Genomic DNA, 22,606 nt, shown 5'->3' on the forward strand with positions numbered 1-22,606 from the left:
TCAATCTTCTGTCGAGACTGACATTAGTGTCCATAAGACAGGTTCAGGAGATGTTTTGGCAAACTGCTGTCTTTATATTTATAGTGGTGTTTACATGGATCATGCTCCTACATTCTTAAGCTTCTTTGCTCTTCAGGTTCTTCATCCTTTCTAACAAGCCCAGTCTAGTTTCAGGGTCCGAGGCAGCTAAGTTGGAGTCTGAGGTCAGTGGCGAAAACGCAGCATTGCGGCATTTAGCAATCTGTGTTCCCCAGGTGAAGGACACGAGGAATCAGCTTGGGGGATTTGGTGTTACTGGTAGCTCACGGGGCTGTCCATGAGTGGGCTGGAGCAGTAGGGGTCTGGGGGGTCTTGGAGCTCAGTCTCATGGGTATGGGTGTGGTCTTCCTCGCACTCCTCTTCCTCCGCCGGGCCGTGGCTTGAACTCTGGGAGCTGGCCATGGCGCCGTAGCTGTGGTGGGCCGGGGAGGGCATGGGAGTCAAAGCCAGCTCTGGCTCCAGCAGCACGGACGCCACAAACAGCTGAGGGAGGAAGATCAACATGTAGTTTATGATCGTGTCACAGGGAGCGTATGAGATGAAAGTATGGTTGTAAACTTGAGTTTGTGTTCCCACCCTACAATTAAGATTTAAATATCTATAAATGTGTATATGTATCATTATTATTGTATTGTACACAGTCAGTGCAATATAATATCTGCAAAGTCTGCACCAAGGATCTGATCCAGTCTAATAATTAAAGTAAATGGCAAAAATGATAAATCCAGTTTTTGGAGACAGTATAACCTATATGTTTTGAGGGGTCAAACAGGTCATACACGTTTTAACTCAGTGGTGGAAGAAGTATTCAGGTTCTTTTTTTTAAGTAAAAGTACAAATACTGTACTACATTGTAAAAATACTCTATGACAAGTAAAAGTCCTGCATTCATAAGTACAGTACAAGTATTGGTCGAAAAATGCACTTTAAAAGTAAAAGTGTTCATTATGCAGAAAATGTGTTAATTGTATACATAATATTATTGGATATTGGAGGTTTTTCTAAATTTACTTCTGTTGGGTCGTATATAACAAATACTTTACAAGAAGATCATATGGTTTATATTTAAAAAGTACAATATTTTCCTCTGTAATGTAGTGGAGTAGTATGGAAATACTCAAGAAAACTACAAGTACCTCATAACTATTCTTAAGTATAGTATAGTATAAGTTATTCTTCACCACTGCATAAGGGTTGTTTTGCATGTTTTAACCCATTCATTACAAATCACATATACTATTTCCAACCATTTTCCCAAACATACCATAGTTTATGAGTGTGGTTTTGATGTCCATTTAAAGACTTGAGCGACGCTGCCAAATTCCAAATCATAACATTCATGTTTTTTTGTTTATTGTTTGTCTTCTGGGGTTTATTCTCTGACACCATTGCTCATAAATGCAACACTGCTCAGCAGCCCAAATCTCTGCTGTCAGAGCTTCCCACCAGCACTTACAGTAAATGCACCAGCCTGGAAAACTCCTTCAGCAATAAAACCCGATGTAACTTTTACACAAATAAAACTGAGCCTGATGTGTCAAGTTTCAAGTCTGTGGCAGTTTTGGCTGCTAGAAAGGTAGGACAAATAATATAAGATGCTTTGTAAATTTTTCAGCACTCATGAAATGTATATGTGAATTTGAATAAATAAAACATGCAAAAATACTAATATGATCCTGTTTTAATGGTGTATTGTCAGGCTAATAGGATAAGATGTGATATTTTACACTGGAGGCAGTGGTAGATGTTACAGTACTCCTGTCTGCATCAGTGAACGTCCCCTCTGCTGGCTGATCAGACATCTGACACAAAGAAAAAGCACAGCATTCATTCAGTATTGGTGCATCTTCAGCTGAACTTAATCTCAGTGAGTTATGGCGTAGCTGACCTGGTAGCTCGTTGACTTGTCTGGTTGCTTCCTAAGGCACAAGCGGAAGAGGGAAAAGGCAATAGAGGAGAGCAGGGACACTAAGGTGAAGAGGGTGATGGCATGCATTGGACCTGTGACAGTAAGGGGAGATTGCAAGAAATTACAATGTCACAATGTTATAATGTGCACTCACAGAACAGAGGCGGTTACAGAAACTGTAACAGCGTAGAAATGGACGTGGTAAGGTACCTAATCTGAGCATAGAGAAGAAGAGCAGCCAGAACATGCAGAGGATGGGAGCCACGATGACCTGGCTGATGGCTGCTCTGTGGATCCGCTGGTTGAGTTTGGTGGGAACGTATGCATAGTAGATGTTGTATCGGTCAACCATGTGCTTCAGGATCACATAGAGCAGACCTAGAGGGGTACAATAAAACACACACACACACACACACACACACACACACACACACACACTGGCTGATCAGTCTAATCAATCTTTGAAATTTGGAGGGCAGTATAGTTGATTTAAGGCAGAAAGACCTTAAATCCTGGTATGGTCTTCTGACATTATAGTGCTATTTTATATTTTGTTCTTTCCAACCTCCCAACCATTCACCAAGCCCCACACATAAGGCTATTTTAAGGCCTCAAACACTGAATATATACGTTTAATGCAATGATCAATGTGCTATTAAATTATTGTGACATGGCTACAGCGTGACCTGATTAAAACAAATGTGAGAATATGTCTTAAAAACAAGCATTTTTCAAGCAATCTTTCAAATTAATATTTTGGCCCTCAGGTTTTGAAGTTAAATGAAATCTTGTGTTGCTTCTTTGTGATTCCACCTGATGAGGTTTAACTCAGCCGTGCCTCAGAAAAATGTTTGTAGGACTAAAATGCCAATCTGCACAAACCACCATAGGTAAAATGCACAGAACAGCAGGGTAGTATGCATGAAAGGGCCTGTTCGGACTGAGGACTGAAGTAAATAGACGCTTGGAGAGCTCTGGGCAGAGACAGGAGCAGAGTGGGCGTCTGGCTCGCAACTCACTGTGTCTGGGTGTCTGGGACTACAGCAGCAAATTCACACAGTCGGCATCGGACTGGCAGGCAGCAGAGGAGAGTGAGGTCACAGTATGAGGAGAGACAACACATACCCATGCAAGACTAAGAGGTGATGGCATGGAGGAGAAAGACAGAAGGTGGGAAGGAGGAGGTACATGGAGGATAAAGGAGGGTCGCTGTATGTTGCTCACCAAAGGGCGTAATAATGGGACACGTGATGCTGTAGGTCATACTGACTGCAAAGATACACATGGTCCAGGCGTACTCCAGGCCGAACTGGAACTCATAGGCCTGACTCTTCACATGAAAACACAAACACAGTAAGATATTTTACATATTAAAACAGAGCATGATCTAATGTACCTGACATGAAAACACAGAGATGAGCATGAAAGGCTCAGCTAACCCGTTTGACATGAATGCGCTCAGCCTGGGACTTGGCAAAGCAGAGGCGGAGGGCATACACCGTCAGTGCTGGGATGCGAAGCAGCTCCATGGATGTGCCAATCAGACTGGATGTAATCACGTAGTTTACGAAGAATGCACCGTTGTCAGGAAGAAACACACACCTGCACCAAGAAAACAATGAAGCCTGAGTGTCAAATGTGTTTTTAGGGAGCCGTAATACTCTTGGTATGATATATCTAAACAAAAACTGTATTCTTACTGGAATTTGACATCCTTCTCATCCAGAAAGTTGACATCAAAGAGCCATGTGAAGAACAGGTCCAGACTACAGAAAGAATAAAATATAAAAAGGGGATACAGCTAAAAATAAGTCAGAAGAAAAGTAAAGTCAGAAGAATTGCATAAAATCAAGCATAAAAGCAGAAGTCATAGATTTGTTTTCAGTCTGTAGATCTGCAGTAAGTATACCTGGACAGACCAAGTGAGGGCAGGAGGATGACCATGAAGACCAGCAGTAAGAAACACTTGTGCATTGTTACTTGGTTTTCACCAGACCTGAGACATTAAATGAAAAGCAAGGGATCATAAGAACATCGTTATGCAATGCATATTTAGTTATAAATCATATCTAAACAGGCCCCTTCGACATGATAAATTCATAAGGTGAAATAATGTAACGTAAAGTCAGCTGACTCTACATTTACAGGACAGGCTCATTAGCACGATCTACGCTTTTCACTCCAGTAAACAGTGGATTTGCATTCGGCCCTTCGCACATCACGCCTGCATAACACGTTTGTGGGGGTGGTTATGTAAAGAAAGGGTGCTCATAGGTGCTGCGTGAGGTTGTTTCCTTATGCACAGTTGTTCTGCTCTTCCTCCTGCTAGTCACCATGTGCCGCTCCTCTGCGCATGGGGACTACTGTGCATATCATTATCCTCACATGGAGATCGCTATGACAACCTGCCCAGAATAACAGTGCAGGGAGAGTGACAGGGAGAAGGAGGGAGAGAGGGGAGAGAGTAAAAAGAGCAACAGGGTGAAAGAGAAAAAAAAAAAATTGAGATGAAAAAAACTAAATGCTGAGGGTTGAGAGGAAGACAGGCAGCTACACATGAAGGGTCCATTTGAAGAAGGAAAGGACAGGCATTTCCATTTCAGAGGAGAGGGGAGAGTGGTGGCCGATGGCTGGTGAGTACCTGGTCCAGTGGGACTCAAAGAAGGCTGAGTAGTAGACGATGAAGGGCAGGAGCACCGAAAACGCCCACAGCAGGAGGGTCGGGAAGAACTGGGTAATGACTGGACTCTGGATTGGACGGCAAAAATGATCAATTAATGAAACTGAAGAGCGGTTTAAAATGAAGCATTAAGGTCACGCAGCTCGTCTCAATCTCAAAATCTCGGACCTGCAGACTCTCCACAGGCCTTGTGACGTTGAACTTGTCCATTGTGTTGACGATGATGGCGGGAGTGGTGAGGAAGAAGAGCAGCAGGAAGAGGAGGATGTTGAGGAGGACGCAGCGGAGCCACCAGCGAGATCCACACACTGACAGGTTTTCCCTGGTGACGGGGGGAGAAAAAAATAATGAGCCTCAATTCACAGTCATCCAGCATCACAGACAGCACAGTTAACAACACTACTCTCCCCCGACACGCCTGCACTGTATGTATTGACATAAGCCTGAAATAGCCGGCCCGGTCGCCTCTTGTACGTGAGTTGGTGAGCGTGTTTCCACTGGAGAGCAGGTTGGGAACAGCACACTTCAACGCTCAGTTTTAATGAAGGAACAAAAGTACCTGCTCCAGTCGTCACATTCACGCACAACAACACACTGCAACCGATCAGGCGTGAAGCACAAACAAATGAGCGCTACCATCTCTTTGGTTAATCTCCCATACATATGCATCACTCATTTGTTACATAATCTTGCTGGGCCTGCTGCATTTGCTTTCCAAGATAAGAAACATGCATTATAGGTAATCCAGTCATGGATAGGGAATGATCTTTAAATGGTGTTTGAGATCTGCTCCACACGAGCAACAACATACTGATGCATCATACATGTTGCTGTTGAATGGAAAAAGAAATAGGAATAATAATACTAATGCAGACACTACGACAAAGGTGAGATGCATAATTTGCATAATGCATACCTCTTGTCTAAATAAATAGACTCTTTGAGGTCCAACATTACAAGCCAATGTTGCCTCGACAAGTATTATTAAAGCCAACAGAACTTTGGTTTAAAGTATAGTCATGATCCAGAGGTTTCCAAAGATACCAAATATGTCAGGGTTAATTACAGGGAAATGTGTCTAAATGATGCATAAGACATGTAAAACTGGATATTACACTCGAAATATGTGTCTGCGTGGGCTTGCTCCTAGTTTCCTCCCACAGTCCAAAGACATGCAGGTTAGGTTAATATACATTGCTGTACTGTAGGTGTGAATGTGAGTGTGAATGGTTGTCTGTCGGTGTATCGTGCTTCTTCGTGCTTCTTCTCAATGCATGCTGGGATAGGTTACAGCAGTATAGATACAGTATAGATAATGGCTGGATGGACATCTCCCTTTCTTTAAAGTGCTAGAAAAGTAGTATGATGTCTGTGTGGACATCTTTGAGGTTAATCAAGGGGAAATAAGAGTACTGGGAACTTTTAGGTTTAAGAGGTTGTGTGATGCGATTTCCAGTAACGGCAGCACTGACCAGATGATGTCACTGGGAGCAGGTGCGTAGCTGATCCCCCATTTGTGCGACTGCACCACTGTGGTGATGCTGGACTGCTGGGGTCTGCGTCGGCAGCGCACGCGGCTGTAGTCCTTCACAATGCTGGAAAGCGAAACAAGATGTTCACAAGTGCTGCAGAAGTCTGTGTCAGCACTCAGTAACGCCTGCTTTTTGTGCCACTCCATGACTTTTATGGTTGCTCCCTGCTGTGACAGGGTTTATGTGATGACAGGACCTGACAGACATAAAACCTTGATGTCACGCTGTTGTTTACTCACACAGCAGTCATCCTCTCATCACGGAAAGTCACAAAAGCGATGCCCAGCCTCTTCATGGAGATGCGGTTCTTCTCTGCATTAAACTCGTCTGTCCGCTTTTCTTCTAACTCGCTGTAGTACTGTTCTGCATCCACCTGCAGAAAAAAAGTTAGAGCACACGTTAGTCACTGCATCTTTCACTCTCAGAGATCCAAAGATTTACAGTGGCAAGATATCTTGTTGCTGCATGTGCCTACTTTTGGATTGCAGTGCCATCCAGTGGTAACACACTTTCTGTGCAGCACAGCTATGCAGTCACCTACTAATCCCAATTAAAGTACCTTTTCAAAGCCACAGATGTCGCAGCAGAATATCTGGGCACACGGATGGGTCTTGATCATGATCTTCCCCTCCTTTTGGGCCTTTGTGGCAAAATACAGCCTGCCTTTCATTGCCTTGCGCCTGAAAAACACAGCATCCTCAGACAAGAGCCTCACACTGATCACAAACTGAGTTGCTCCAGTGTGTAGCAGTCAACTGTACCTCTCCAAGTCCAGCCTCATCAGCTTGTGGACATCAAAGCAGAGTCGGATATCAGTGACAGTACAGCTGGGGTAGGCCTCGCTAGTGAAAGGAGCAAAAAGGATTTAATCATAATGAAGGTGATAAGAGTGTGCATGTGTTTGCAAAAAATAAAATGGCCAGGGCTTCCTTGTGACATGAGTGTGAAAACACAGGGAAAGGATTTAACTTGACTTCACAATGAAATAGAGAAGAAAACGTGTGTACTGGAAGTGTTTGGTGATGAGTCCCGGGTCAGAGATCTCTCTTGGTATGGAGGTAATCATCAGTGTCCTGGCTACCTGCAACACATGATGCGACCACCATGAGTAGTTATGTTATAATGAACTGCAAAAAATCGCCATTTTTTCAGCCATCAGTGATATCAGCCATGCTAACAGTGTGGCTCTACCTCTACTGGATGGATCGCCATGAAATCTGGTGCACACATTCACGTCCGCCTTTAGGATGAATTGTGATCACTTTGGTGATCCATCAGGGCAAAAGTTTGTACAATACTTTAGTTAATGAGCAAATACCTGTAAAACTAATGACATTCATTCACTCAGTTTGTGTTTCGCGCTAACATGCTAAACTAGAGAAATTGACTTTAAATGTGATTGATGTGATGGTGACAGACCTTCTCATCCTCTCTGTACTCCAGCCGTATGGAGTGGTGGACCATACACAGCAATGTGATGATGAAGTAGACCAGAGCCAAGATGCTGTGGAGCCACAGAAAGCTGTCCCTGTGAGGCACAAAAAAACACTGTTGTCATTTAAACGAATATACATAGTTTGTTTTTTTTCACGGTTCTGTGCTATTTCATGAGATTTGATGTCATTCATGAAGTGTTAGACTTACTTTGAGCTAACATTAGCCAGTGTTGTTCTTCCAAAGTTTTCAGGACTGTCTCCTGTAGGAGTAATGTGACATGACAGAGAGCGAGACGTTTTAATTTTTAAATGACTTAAAGGAAACCCCTCCTCTTTTGTCTGGAGGGTGAGGCAACAATGAAGCAATGCCACTATTCAGAGAAAACTCTTTCCGTCCAGTTTAATGAAATCTCTCTCGTCTCAATGACATTTCACACAAAATGCAAACATCGCAGTCATGCCTAACTCTGCTGCTCTAATTTGGGCGCCCTTTGTTTGCTGTTGCCATGGCAGCCTGTCAATGGGTGTTGGTTTATTTAATGAATAGGGTGACACACTGGTCCATAAGATGACAGCCAGGAGTAATAAAAAAGTTTCTGTGGACAGCCCAGCTCCTCGTAGACCCCATAATGGCTCCTGCCTTCATCCTGTTAGGGAATGGCTTACTCAACACTTCCTACAAAATAAGCACACAACTGCCAAAAGGCATTTCTGTTGCTATTTAGCAGTTAATTTTCTGCACCATCCCAGCCCTGACACCTACATGTGTATGTTAGGAGGAAATGAAGCACTTTCTATTTCTATAATCCTGCTTAGGGAAGCGCTTGATGAATTGCCACTGGTATGCTAGCAACTCCCATTAGATGAAATGCAGCCTTTGCGTATGTTTTACTTCAAAATGTTTATGGGTCATTTTAAGTTAAAATTACCTTTTGAGTTTTGATCTAATTTTATTTATGCAAGATACTTTGGCTTGACCACAGATTGTTTCAAGCTAAAGTTTCTGATCATTTAACCAACAAATCCTTTGGTGTGTAGATGTGTGTGATTGTCTCTGTGTGGCCTGGCATCTCTCCCTGCGAGGTGCCCCATGTGTCTCTCCTGAGGTTAAGGATATCCCTTGGCTTTTCAAACAGTCGGCCCGCTAGACCATCATGTAGGGACCAAAATACCTAGGAGGTTCCCGGAAAAGTTGACCGGCAGGATTACAGCCAAAGACAGCAGGCAAACCACTGTCATGAGCAGGATGATGTGGCGCTGGAAGGACAGGTATGTGACGGCGTCAATGCCGCATTTGCTACGGATTTCTTCATCCCTACAGAAACAGAGAGAGGGGAAACTTTCAGAATCTCTTAATCCCAGAGATCCCAAACTCTCGATGCTACATGACAAAATCAGAGATGCTGCAAATTGTTCAATAGTGGAATTTCCACACATGCAGATGTGATGATAATCAGAGCAGTGCAATCTTAATTTAGCATATGCATGCAGCTCTGTCTATTGCCAGGACAAATGGGCTGACAGCTTATACCTCATCATGAGTAAAACTGTGGCACCACTACTTTGGTGCCAGAAACTGTGGTTAGCAGGCGGGAGGTTCAGGAAACCCAGTATCATAAAATAGAACAAAAAAAAAAAAGCATGAAAAAAAAAAGAAGAAAAGAGGTGCACGCTGGTCTCATTGAAGCCCACACATTGCGAACTTGCAGGGTGGGTTTGCACTTTCCCAGGGATCCCAGGGTGAGCCACTGGCATGAGAGCTAAAAACAGAAGCACCCAAACTCCACCATAATACTATGGAAACCATGGGCACCGTGAAAATCGCCTTTTACAGGCCTAAATCTGTTGTGTGCAGTCAGACTCGAGCAAGTGCAAATAGTCAACGGGAAAACCACGGCACCAGTGGTCACATGAGCCCAGACTCGTTTGTTTTTCCTGCTAAATGAGATATAACACGAGACTTTACATTTGATGGTGACATCAGCTTTGAAGACAGAGGGCCAATAAAAAAAAATGGAAGCTAAGATGAGAGAAGGGTAAAATAATTACAAGGGCAACTGCTTTGTGTACTTACTTCATATGGTAAAGTGATGAGAGCCACGAGCAGAAGCCCTGGAAGGAGAGGAGAATCATAAAACATCCAATGGATTCGTTATTAAAGATAATAAATAACATATGTATGCAAGCCTGTGCCCACCACATCTGGCCACTTGCATGCATCCCCTATTTGCATAGTAATAAGGTCTGCAGAGTGACACAGATGAAGATTTAATAGGTCTAGCCTGGAGCAGTAACCAGTTTACTGCAGCCTCAGCTTTGTGTAGGCACGGGGCGATGACTCCAGTCTGACTCTTACACCGTTGTAAACATGCAGGGAGTGACCTCAGTCTATCACACAGGTGTCATGGAGTCACAGACAGTCCAGCTGAGTCATGATCCAAACTTTCCTCTTACAACAGTTGACGCAGTGCCATCAAGGGGAGTTTATTATTAAAGTGCAGCATGCTGCATTTTTAGACATCGATACATCATTGACAAGTTAACTGTGACAACTTTGTATAATTACTGTAAATAAATGAGAACATTCAACATTTCCCATAATGCCTTCTCCTTTATATTTTGAAGCATACAGACAACTGGAGTCTGTCAGTCTTCTCCTCAAATGCTCTGCCTGGCTACCCAAATTACGCTATTGTAGTGATTAAAGGTACCCTGTGGAGTTTTCACCACTGGCAGTGCTGTAGAGCAGTGTTAGGATGAGCAGGTCCCTTTATTGTTTGTATGTGCTCTACCAGCATATGCATAAATACTGCACGTGCACAAGCAAGAGGTGATGTACCATCACATTTCCGCCGACTGCTGTGAGTATCACCTTTTACCTTGTAGCCATGAAATGAGCATTTCAGAGACTGGCATACTTTCTAACAAAATAAAAAGGGTCTTCGGACACTTCAGATTGCCCTTCCTGGCTTCAGTTGCTATGAACACGACCATTCTGAGTGCTGAGGTGCACTGGCTGACAGTAAAGGAAGCAGTAGTAGAATATTTTCCACTATTTGGAATGAAGTTGTTTCTTGTTCTGCACAGAGCTGAGGGCAGCAGGGCGACAGTGCGGGTTGTGGAGGCGGCAGGAGAAGAAAGAAAGGGCATTCAATGGAAAAAGCCAAAAAGATATCTAGAGAAAATGTCTAAATATTTGTGAGGCGCTTCATTCTCCATAAAGATGGAGAGGATTTTGGACCAACACAGAGGTAGCACCTCAGACGTAGTTAGCTACAACAGCTTATTCTCGCCACGTCCGCCGTATGTCAACGTGTGCCTATTCACACATCTAGCTGACAAAGCGCAACATTAGCATTCATTTGGAGTTGTGTTTGTGTCCACCTGATGACTCTAAGCCCAATATTCACTGTCCTTTCAGCTCTGGTCTTGTCTCCACCAATCAAATATATATTGCTGTTAAATGCCCCTCTAGCTAGTCTTTGTCTGTGGCTGTTTGGACATATGGCATTCAGTGAGTTTATCAGAGCTTTTTCACTAAAAACTGTTGCCTGCTGCAGCTGGAAACCACAGTAGGTCGATGAGAGCAGAGCTTGAGTGCTTTAAACCGAAACAATGAGCTAAAAGATGATAAAACGCTCCATATAGCTGAAAAGAATTGCAGAGTGGTTTCCCTATGTGTGACCCCTTTCACATTACACAGTTATTTGATTCATTCTTAATAAAATAATTAGCGCAGCTTTAAAGTAAGGCCGCAGAAAAGGACTACACTCACGCTAACTCAGAATGTAAACAATGCAGGTTTCAACACATAAAATAGACTTTGCAAATATTTTATGAGGTGTGCGTTCAGAATTTCTGTTAGACCTTTAGGACACATAAAACGTGTTTCGTTGAGGGAGGCTGCGTGTAAAGAAAACAGTGTTTGTTTAGGATGAAATCCACAGGGTACCTTTAATTGATCTGAAGATGTTATTAAGGGGTTCCTTGGTGCTTTCAGGAGCTGATGAAAAACTCACCATGTCCTTGGTCTCAGAGTCGGAGGGGCTGGACTCTGACGGAGACTTCTCTTTCTCACTTGGTTCTCCATAAAACAGGGATGTGAGACTAATTGGAAGACAATATAGACAAAGAAACACATCATCATATCTATTGTGGCCTGACACGACCACGATCAATACATCCCATTTTTAACTCGATCTGTAAGGTAACTGCTACAGACAGTCCCACAATACCTGTATGAACTCAATCCCTGTGTGTGTGTACATGGAGAAGACATAAAACACATACAGAATGGTCAAATCTAATAAAGCCAGTGTGATGATTGAATTTGTGGATATTTCTCTGTGGGCCGTACCACTGACAGTTCAACAGCGTGTCAAATTAAGCAGCATAATTGAATTAGTACGAGGGAGAATCGCTTGGCAAAACACACAGATGCTGCTTGCCCTCGGGTGCAATGAAGCCGCTGCCGGTCAGGCAGAACTAATCAAGCCTGCAATCCCCTGGAGAGGAGACTCAGGTCAAGCAGAGGAAAACTGCTGCAGACTCATGACTGCTGGGTGGACCTTGACTCATTTTGTAACCTTGAAGGTTTCTGAATAAGTGATGAAAAGATTATTCAATTGGTCGACTGGCAAGAAATGTACAACAGTTTTGATAACTGATTAATTGTTTAAAGGACACATTTGGTGATATTCTATTCAATAAAAAAAACACCAAAACCAGCAGTGCATTATCATAACAAGTATTGTCTGTGTAGCCAAAGTTTATTCTTATGCTCACACCCACCAAATGTATGTTAATCCACAGCTGAAGAAAGTTTCACACAAACGCATTATTTACTTGTGTTTTCTTGACGTTTGCTAAAAACTACAGCGCCCAGCTGTTTTAGGAGATTATTTAACTTTTTAGAAAAATGAAACTTATCTATCTATCTATCTAGTTGGAAAGTATTGAGAGACGGTCTAACGCATTGTTTGTTTTGATCTTTTCATGGGATTTGTTGACAATAAGGAAAATATAGAATAACACCAGCCCTCTAGGCGTGTCCTTTAAGTTATTTATCAAGAGAAAATGCCAAACATTGGCTGATTTTCTCTATTGTGATAAATGGATTGTAACAAGCAATTTAAAAAGTGTCAGCATTAAAGCCATTTTTCTGACATTTTATATCTTAAAGGGGCGTCTGTAGTTCAGGATGTTTGACAAAAATAATCATTAGATTAATAAATAATGGAAATAATTGCCAGTTGCACCCTTAATTTTAAAAGAGTGAGAAGATTGTTCCATCCAAACCACTCTGTGTTTACATTTACTGTGCATGGGTCTGGCCTGTGTTAACACATATTTTCACATATTACTTTTAACATAAAATGCATAAATAAATAGCCACTGTTGCAGTTATCACTCAAATAACAACAAATGATTAATAGAGTAGAAGATCTTTAGAGTAATTTACTTCCTTCGCAGCTCCATTTATACTCAGCAGAGGGAGCTGCAGGCTTCAGGATCAGGACTCAGGAGTGGTCCCACTGAGGATCCTTTCTCCATCTTAAATGTTGACATGGCTCACAGACCAGCGGGTGTATCAGAGTTTCAGTGTGAGACAGGCGAGTGATGGATTTACCTGTCATTCTCCATCAGCAGAGCCAGGCGGCCATAATCCCATGCAGCCTTCCTCAGACAGGAGAAGATGAGCAACAGGAACTGTAACACAGAACAAGAACATGACTGCAGAGCTCCTGATTTACACAGTCACACACACTCTATGTCCTCGTCTGCTCTGGGCTTAATATTATCCAAAACCTCTCCATACTGCTTGATTTGAAAGCTGAGGCCCTTCTCTGCATTCTCATAAAAACCCTACAAATAATGGCTCTTTCTTTAGAGTAATATGTGGTTGTCTTGGAAACAACCAGAGACAGGTCAGCATGCACATGCGAACGCATGCTGTGCACTGATGACGAATTGATGTGGTCAATAGCAAGAAAATATCTGAATAGCCTCCATTCTGCCACAAATAGACAGCTAAAGTGTAAAATCAGAATGGAGTGAAAAGACATAGTCAGTGATATGTTACAGTACACAACAGTGGATTCATGCTGAACAGCCCTGGTTAAATATCCAAGAGCATAACTGGGTGATGACGGATGAATGTTGACAAATGCAAATTGAGTAAAAGTGCTGATGGATGTTTGATTTTAATTGCAGCATTAAATCATTTACTCATTTGAGTTTAGAAGACATTTGGTTTGGTGGGCAGGGGTGACAGCCACGTTAATAAGAAGAACGCACCCATAAATGTTGAATGATTCATTCTGTAGTGATCTCGAGCCGTGCATAGACAATCAGGGCATCCTCGACCGAGGCTTGTAGATGAATAATCAGCGTGTGCTCACATTAGCAGTCAGACTCCCTCTTTAAATAAGAATCTCTCCATTATCTCGCTGTTTTCTGGGTGTCCGTCTCCTCCTTGTTGTTTTATTTTGTTTGGTCTTGATGCGTGGGCATGCTCTCCTCATGTCCCACAGATGATTTATTCTGTATGATGATGGGATTGATGCAGAGGCGTGCTCCCGCCACCTGGGGGGAAGCGTGTTTTGACTCATGCTTGTCATTAAGAGACAGAGCTCAGCCCTCTGTGTTGTCTTGACAACCAGGCGGCGATAAAATGAGCCAATTAAAATGTGGAGGTGGCAGATTGAGAGTGATATCAGTGCAGAGATCAAGCTTGACAAGGCCTGACAGTGGAACTGAGGTAGTTGACAAGTGAAATCAGAAGCCTATTATTTTCTGGAGACAGAAGGAGAAATATGCACACTGTGTTTGTAAACAGTGTATACATGTATTGTACTATGTGAAAGGGAAGTTAAAACATGCAGATTTAATGCAACTTGATATCTAAGACATGCATATAATGTGGGTGTTCTTACGTACATTATCATGAAATCCAAAAGCCCCGAGACAAATAAAAAGCTCCACTGTTTGAAAGGCGATGGCTTAATTAAAAGTTTGGGTTAGTTTTTAGAGTCTTCCTGGCTCAGCAGAGGAATGAAACTAATAACTATATATATAAAACTATAGGAAGACCTTATCTAACTGTTTTCACCGGCTGAGTAGCAGTCCTAATGATGAGCAAACTGATCTGATGTTTACAAGAGGTGGAGTGCACCTGTCTGCCAAGTTGAGAGATATATAAGGTTTGAAACCTCTTTTATGCCTCCTTTTGCTTTTTGTTTATGTTTGGATTACAGATTTTGCCTTTAAGCATCAGCATAATTATACACAGTGAGAGGAACTATCAATACTGACATTTCCTACAGCTTTGACATCCTATACTTTCATTAGCCAATGGAGATGTATATCCAAATACATAATACACTGTATACACTTGACATTGGCCTTGCCTGATTTAGATTTAGGATTTGGTGTAGGTTAGTATGAAGGCAATGTTTAAGGCTCACTAGGACGTGGGGTAAGGGTTAAAATCAAGACTGGGGTTACTGTCAGGATTATAATTACATTTAGGAACATGGTAGTGATGGTTGAGGTTGGAGATATACAGTCAAAACATGAGCATGCGTGTGTGTTTCCAATGTCTGTATTGATTTCACATATTCATGAGAGTCCAGCCCTTCTCACTTCTTCTCCTGATGCTGCTGTACTTTATTATCATCATCAAGGGCAGAGTGAAGTGCTTGAGACAGGATGTCCATTGTATATATAAACTGTAATTTTTACAGAAACTGCCCTCTGACCATGTATCACCTCTTGTTGTCTGTTTGTATCAGGGATCTTCATGATATCTCAACAGGGTGTTGGCAGCTTTGGATATATATTCAGAAACCTTGTTGCCAAAGGCCCTGTACGCTGCAGCAGCATACAAAGAAGCGATTCAGAGTGTAAAAGATGGACGACAAGCTTCCTGTTAAAGAGTATATGTCGATTAATTGATTTGCCTAAAATTAGTTTTTAAGCAAAAATGGCAAAAAGGATCACTGTTTCCAGCTTCTCAAGTGTGAAAATGTTCTGCTTCTCTTCGACACTAAGATAGTAAACTGAATATCTTTTGGTTTTGGACTGTGGGTTCCACAAAACGAAGACATTACCATAGGCTTTAACAGTAATCAATAATACAACAATCGTTAGTTGCAGCCATTATTCTAACGTCCCTCTATCTGCATAAGTTAGAAAATTCAACTGCACTGGTTTGGGACTATAGGAAAATGGCAGAGCAACGATTTGAACCCTGTTTAATATCGACATTTACAAACAAATGGTAATTTATTTTGGCTTTTCTGGAGTTCATTGTGTGTATTATTGACTGGGTGTGTGAGTCCGTACCATCCAGAGCACCACATTGATGGCAAGGACCGTGGGCACCCCTCCAAATGGTAGACCCTGGAGGACGCTGCTGCGGGAGTGGGCGCGGTAGCATCTCTCAACAGTGCTGTTTTCTCCCCCAAATGAGTCCAGGAAGCTCAGAACATCCAGCTCCGCAGCTCTCCCCTCCACAGGGGACGCTCTCGTTTCAAACAGCTCAGAGTGCGCCATCAGCACTGGACCATACCTGAAGGAAAAAAAGAGAAATAAAGAGAGAGTCCATTAACTAAGATTGGTCAACTGTTGGACTTATGTCTCTTTAGCATTTAGCTTTGAGATACACCTGTTGAAGCTCAGGTGCCAGCAGTGGGCTTTACACACACTGATTCATAGTGAAATCACATTGATACTTTTGTTTTAGTTTTTGCGAAACAGCAGCCAAAAGTGACTATAAGTGACTAAATGTGATTATTCACATAATTTTAACTTCCTATGAAGTCAGCTTTTCATTTCACAAGAGTGAAAATGTGTTTTTTCTTCTCTCAAAAGTTGCATAGTCTCACATTAACCAGGAGTTTTGAGTCTTAGTCATGTCATTTGTTGTCATGGCGCCCAACTTTTCAATACCAACTCACCCTAAACAAGCCTGTATTGACAATTAGGATGTTTGTGAATTTTAATGGAGACAGTGAGTGTGTGGTGTTAGTAATAAACAATGGAATTAGGATTTAATGGTCTGTTTTTTCAACACACAATTGTGACTCATTTTTAAGTGTCTGCCACTCACTCAGAGTGCAGTTATGATAGCATTTGCAGGCATCAGTCTAATGACCATCACGGTCCATTAGCAGCCATTGATCTGTGTCTGTTTCTTTATCTGACAAATGGAAGTGGGGACGTCACATGGAAGCGACAAACTGATTGGATGACAGATGCACTGCAGACTCTTTAAAAAGACATAACCTGTAACAGGAAGATGCAAAACAAGCTCATTTAATCATGTAGCCGAGAATATATTTCTGTTGTCAGGATGAAAAGATTGAAAGAGTTTAACAGCACAAGTGTAAAAGCTTAAACTGTAGTCTACTGCAAGTTTGTACAGCTTGTTGAGGATGTACAGGATATTATCATTCACACTGCCATGACCACAGAATGGAGGCCCGAACCATCTGTCCTCCAGCAGCACACACGCTCCTCACTTTCGATCACTACAGTCCCGACTCCCAGCTGCTCAGCTTGTGTACACTCCTCACTGAATAAACAGGGAAATGGAGCAGCAGCTGACAAAGCTTTGCGTCAATATTGCGATTCCACCTGAGTGAAAGACATCAATCATCAGATTTCACGGGAAAAAAATGGATTCCACGATATATTCAGAGATGTTGTTAATGTGACAGAATGTGCTCTGTAGTAAACACACTGCGTGCTCTGCAGCAATAAATGGCAGCCAAAACTGCATCACAACCCTCTGCTGTCCAACTCTCACAAGAGCTGCGAGGTAACACGGGATTGAAACAAGTGAGAAAAGGGAGAGGAAGCCAAAGGCCTCCAAACTGGCACACATTATTGAACCCAACCTTGGTGTGATTTATCACTGCACCAATGAGGTCACTTCCTGAGAAGCACCATCACAGTTTTGTGAAGCATTTACCAAACACTTTGTGTGCAACAGAAGCCACAGCAGGATGTCTGGTGTAGGAGGCGAGCTGATCAATGGCAGTGCTGCTGGACTGCTGTACGTCACACAATCAGAGATGTCTAGAGATGTGCAGAAGTGTATTAATACCCAGTAATCTTTTAGCAGCTCTTTCTGTGCCACTGTAATCTCTTTCTTACTTCCTGTTGTGAAACTGTAAAGCTTGCAGTCAATATTCAGATACTGCCAGATACACAGCATCTGAGCCTCCCTGTGGAGACAACTGGGGAGGAGATTCCCTGAGGATGGATCACAAAGCTAATCCATAAAAAAAACACACACACAGTCTGCAGAGCTGTGTTTCCAGAGAAGCCGATGTACCATAAATCATGCTTTCTCCATCCGCCAATAGTGAATTAAGCCATCGATATGCACAGAAGGATTATTTTACAGCTAAAAATGGACTAATAACCACATAGGCTTACAGTGCAAGGAGAGAACATGCAGTTCTCTGAAAGAAACATAAAACTGAGACTCCGTCTCTCATTACATGCTTTATCACACAAATTATTGTATTTTATTTTTTGGATGATTCACGGGAGATTTCAAAGTTGTGTGATCAACAGAACAATAAATCAACCAAATCATTTTAGATAAAATGCATTGCTTATGAAAACACCCGGCTTGTCATATTGTTTGCAGCGTTTGCCTTTTCTTAATTAATTCAATCATCATGTCAAAAAGCCTAAAATAGAAAGCTGCAGTAAAAAATTTGCCTATTTTTATACTGCTGAGATGAGCTGATGGTAACACAACTAATCAAAGAGCAACTGTGTGAACTGTGACATACAGCAACAGGAGCTAAATCAAACAGAAATGATGCCTCACTACGGAAGAGAATAAAACTAGCTAGCTGTAAACTGGAAGCATACTGAGCTCAAACAAAGTTTGACATGCAGAAGCTAAAACAGACCTTCATTGAGCTGTTCTTCTTCCTGCATCAGATGAGTTGTTCACTTTGAACGCTGCCGGCTGCTGATGCTAACAGTGAAACTCTTCCTCTCCACCTCCAGAGCAGAGCAGGATGCTGAGGGATACAGGCTCACTATGGTGTGGTTTCACACAACATTTGGACAAACGTCACAGCATGACTCAGCAGTTTAACCATGAGACTCCATGGATATGCTCTTTCTGTTCACCCCTCACACATATACTCTCAAACATGCTCACAGTTATCCCATGGTATCCATTTCTTCTCCAGCTTACTGAACTCTGCAAATCTGAAGTCTTTCTAATCCTTTCCCCCTGCTCATTTCTCTCTTCCTCATCCCTGAATCAGGCTGCCAAGCCAACGCGGCAGATTACAAACTGGTGTTTGGCTTGGGAAGCGGCGTTGTTGTGCCTCCCGCTGGCAGCATGAGTGAAATCTCTCCTCTGTGCTCAGTTAAACTATTGTGATGCTGAAGTCAGTGCAGGAGCAGCGAACTGGTGATGAGAAATATCTGAGGACAGCTGAGAGCTGTAAAGAGGAAAAGGCTAGCTCAGGTCAGCTAATCTGCTCATTGCACCAGAAAAAACAGCTGAGGTATCTGTGTGTGTGTGTGTGTGTGTGTGTGAGACGATATCATCCCTGCGGTGATACAGACAAAACAATTAAACTCTAAGTCAGAAGATCGATAACTTGCACTAAACCCTGATTCAATCAAGATGTCTATCATTACTTTCTCATAATGTTTAGATTAAATCAGCTTCGGCTGTAGCCACACAATGGATTGTTAAAAAGCAAAATTAGTTTGTTGTTGTCACCAACTACGCCGTTTGTTTAAAACATAACGAGAGGCTGTACCTAAGGCACAGACTTTGAGCTAAATGATAATGCTAAGAAGACAACATGGTCACAGAGACAATGAAAAAATGCTGAAGTTCAGCAGATATGATGTTTACCATGTTCACCATCTTAGTTTAGCATGCTACAACATATGCTAATTAGCACTAAACACAAAGTACTGCTGAGGCTGATGGGAGTGTCATTAGTTTTGAAGGTATTAGGTGAGATTTCATTTTGACCTGATGACGGCGCTGGTTGAAAAGTCAGACGACAAGCAAAGTTATTACAATTCATGTTGAGACGGACATGAATGTCTGTAGCAAATCTGATGGCAATCCATCCAATGGTTTCTGAGAAATTTCACTCAAAACCAAAAAAGTGAATGCCACAGGAAAAGTCAGAGGATCCATCCTCTTGGGGACCATAAACTCCAGACAAATATTCCAGACAATTCTTCCGATAGTTGTTGAGATATTTCAGTCTACACCAAAGTGGTGGACTGACCAACACTGCCCTTCATGGAGCCATGCCACGAGCATGGCTAAAACACTGGATAGAGGGGGATGGTATGCAACAATGTTCCCTGCCAAGAGTGCACAGGCATCCACTACTCACTTTTACCATCCTTTAAATCACTTCACCAGATCCCTTATCAAGTGCTTTGTCATGCTGAAATGAGAAGCTGAATCTATATTGTCACATAAAAAAAGATGTGACAGGAAACATCTTTACATCTATCTAACATCTTTGGTGGACCGCCCCGGAAGAGCGTTCCCTCCCATCGTCACAACATTCAGTTGGATCAAGATACATTACCTGCCTGAGGGAATGAGAGAGAGAGAGAGCCCTGTTTTGCCAGAGAGATGAACCATAAATATAATGTGAACTTGCGTTGACTTCCAAACCTCTGCACCTTATCAACTGCCAGCTACTGTGAGATAAAAGACTACCCCCAAGGACAACTCGCAATCACCATAAATAAAAGAATAATGGCTTTAGAGCTGTTGTTCTCGTCTTGACTGCACTGACTGCAGCCTTGTTAAACATGCAGTTTTCCCCTGCCACTGTTCTGTTTGTGCTGGCAAAGACTGTTCTCTCTGCTTGAGACAGCGATACCTGCATGGAAAAGAAAGGTTTGACGTTTCCCCTGTCATCGACTCCATCTCAAAGGCCCAGAGCTGGTAGAATATGCATGAGCGAGTTTTAGCTGTGCTCTCTGCATGTTAATCTAAAACTGAGACCCTGATTATGGAAATCCTGGTGTTTAAAAGGTATTCTATTTAAATAATCCTTCGCTAATTAACTGTTAACAAGCCAATAACACTCATGTGATAGGAGATGACACATTGTTGTGATCTTTTACAATGCCTCTCACTTGCAGCATGCTGAGAGGCATGGGAGCATACTAAAAAGCCAACAGAGGGTAGACAGAATAATTTGAACACATCTTGACTAGCAAACTTTGTCTGTCTGCAGTTTGGTGCTGGGCAGGTAGTGTACTGAGAGCTTTTTTTGTAGAAAAGAGCTGCCAGCTGCAGAAGGAAACGGTGTAGATGCAAGTGGACTTTGCAGACCAAAACTTCAAAATCAGCTGAAAGGCTGGGTGAAGATTTGTCACAACAAGCAAACCCTTTCACATTATATGAGGCCATTTGATCCATTGTTAATATAAAAATATTAGTGCTGCTTTAAAGCAACTAAACTTCCACTGCACATTACACCGTTGATGCAGATGGGTCATATATCCTGCAGGCCAATTAGCATCATTTGTCATCCCACTACTTCCGGTATATGCATGTTATGTCTCTGTTGGTTAACCACTGCTTCTTTTGGTTGCCCTCCAACCAGTGCACCTGCAGTTACAACACAGATGATTCTGTGTTGGTTGCCTCATGTTGTCTGAAAATTCCCACATCAAAGCCCTGGATGAACCTCTTTTATGGCTGACAAATGGAGCAAATTGACATTCAAGTGTGGCAGCATTTGTAATTGTGGCCATATTACTTCAGAGTTGAAGTAATCTTTCACTGGGAGTTTATATTATTTTGTCTACCCCCTGTAGTTTTCCATCAACACACCAAAGAGCATTTTCGGCTCTTCCATTTCCTGCAGGTCACAGGTAAGCCCTCCATTAATCCACATGAACCAGAGGCTGAATAATGGCTTCATAATGTCTTATCAAAGCAGAGCTCAAATATAACCATAGCCGGAGTTGACAGCACATTTGCAAAATCACATGAGGGGTGTAATGAGACTTCTCCAGCTTATCAACGCTCTCATTCAGTTACATTCACTACATGGCAAGAAATGTATGGCCCTGAACATTACACCTGTAAGTGACTGCTGAACATCTCATTCTAAAACCCTGAGCAATAATATGCTGCTAAAACAGCCTTCACTCTTCTGGGCAGGCTTTCCTGCTACAAGAGCATTAGTGACGTTGACTCCACTTCATCCCAAAGGTGTTAGATGGGGTTGAGGTCACGCCAAACTGGGAAATCTATTTCTTTATAAAGGCTTTCACAAACTGTTGCTGCAAAATGGAAGCATAAAATATAATTATATGCTATAGCATGCAGATGTGCTTAAACCATGAAAATCAGACCCAGTTTGTGGACAGGGGCGTCCACATACTTTTGACCATATAGTGTATCTTCTCTGTAGTTTGCTGGGATATTTTAATGGGGATGCCATGTGTGAGTGCATCTTATTTTCAACTCCACAGGAGCCACAGGCCTCCGCTGTGATGGTTTGGTTGGAGGGGGTGTTGGGGGGAATGGATGGGTAACCCTCGTCAGACTCAGCCTGAGGGGGAGAAGGGGGGCGGAGGTTTTAGCACAATCTGCTCACCACCTGCTCTGTGGAGAAGGGAGTGGACTTTTCATACCTCACTCTCTCTGTATCACACAACACACAAACACAGATCACTGAGGTGTGTCTGCTCAGAGCACACAGTTAATGCAGCAGCCCCCACCAGCCTCTTTCTGAAGGCTGAATAAGCTATAGCATGACTGGACTGCACACACGGGTCGTGCTCAACAAACCAAACACCTGCTTCCTGTCTGGCTGCACATGCTCAGTGGGCCCCAGGGGAGCGCCGTGTGTCTGCCTTGCTGCTGCTGCTGCTGCTGTGTGGACTGAGCCATTCCTCATTAGACCCCGTCTGGGATCAGTGATGGCTTCAGTATAACATGAGCATCTCAGAAACAACGCTAACGCAG

The 22,606-nt window shown here is 42.6% G+C and overlaps 1 protein-coding gene across 1 annotated transcript; it reads right to left on the reverse strand.

The window, feature by feature from the left end:
• Positions 1-291: 291 nt before the first annotated feature.
• On the reverse strand, positions 292-16,161 carry tmem63c (transmembrane protein 63C). The gene is made up of 22 exons (XM_070920245.1): positions 15,943-16,161; positions 13,226-13,305; positions 11,616-11,703; positions 9,671-9,708; positions 8,769-8,911; positions 7,805-7,856; positions 7,580-7,688; positions 7,168-7,241; positions 6,922-7,002; positions 6,720-6,840; positions 6,400-6,533; positions 6,101-6,223; positions 4,797-4,950; positions 4,590-4,696; positions 3,858-3,944; positions 3,649-3,714; positions 3,388-3,550; positions 3,173-3,278; positions 2,159-2,326; positions 1,928-2,040; positions 1,767-1,841; positions 292-522 (listed from the first exon to the last, which is right to left on the reverse strand). Exons 1-22 carry the CDS (start codon positions 16,150-16,152, stop codon positions 292-294), a joined length of 2,523 nt encoding a protein of 840 aa, XP_070776346.1. The 5' UTR covers positions 16,153-16,161.
• Between the last annotated feature and the right edge of the window lie 6,445 nt (positions 16,162-22,606).

This window comes from Enoplosus armatus, chromosome 15 (genome assembly GCF_043641665.1).
Source record: "Enoplosus armatus isolate fEnoArm2 chromosome 15, fEnoArm2.hap1, whole genome shotgun sequence".
Classification (NCBI taxonomy): Eukaryota; Metazoa; Chordata; class Actinopteri; order Centrarchiformes; family Enoplosidae; genus Enoplosus; species Enoplosus armatus.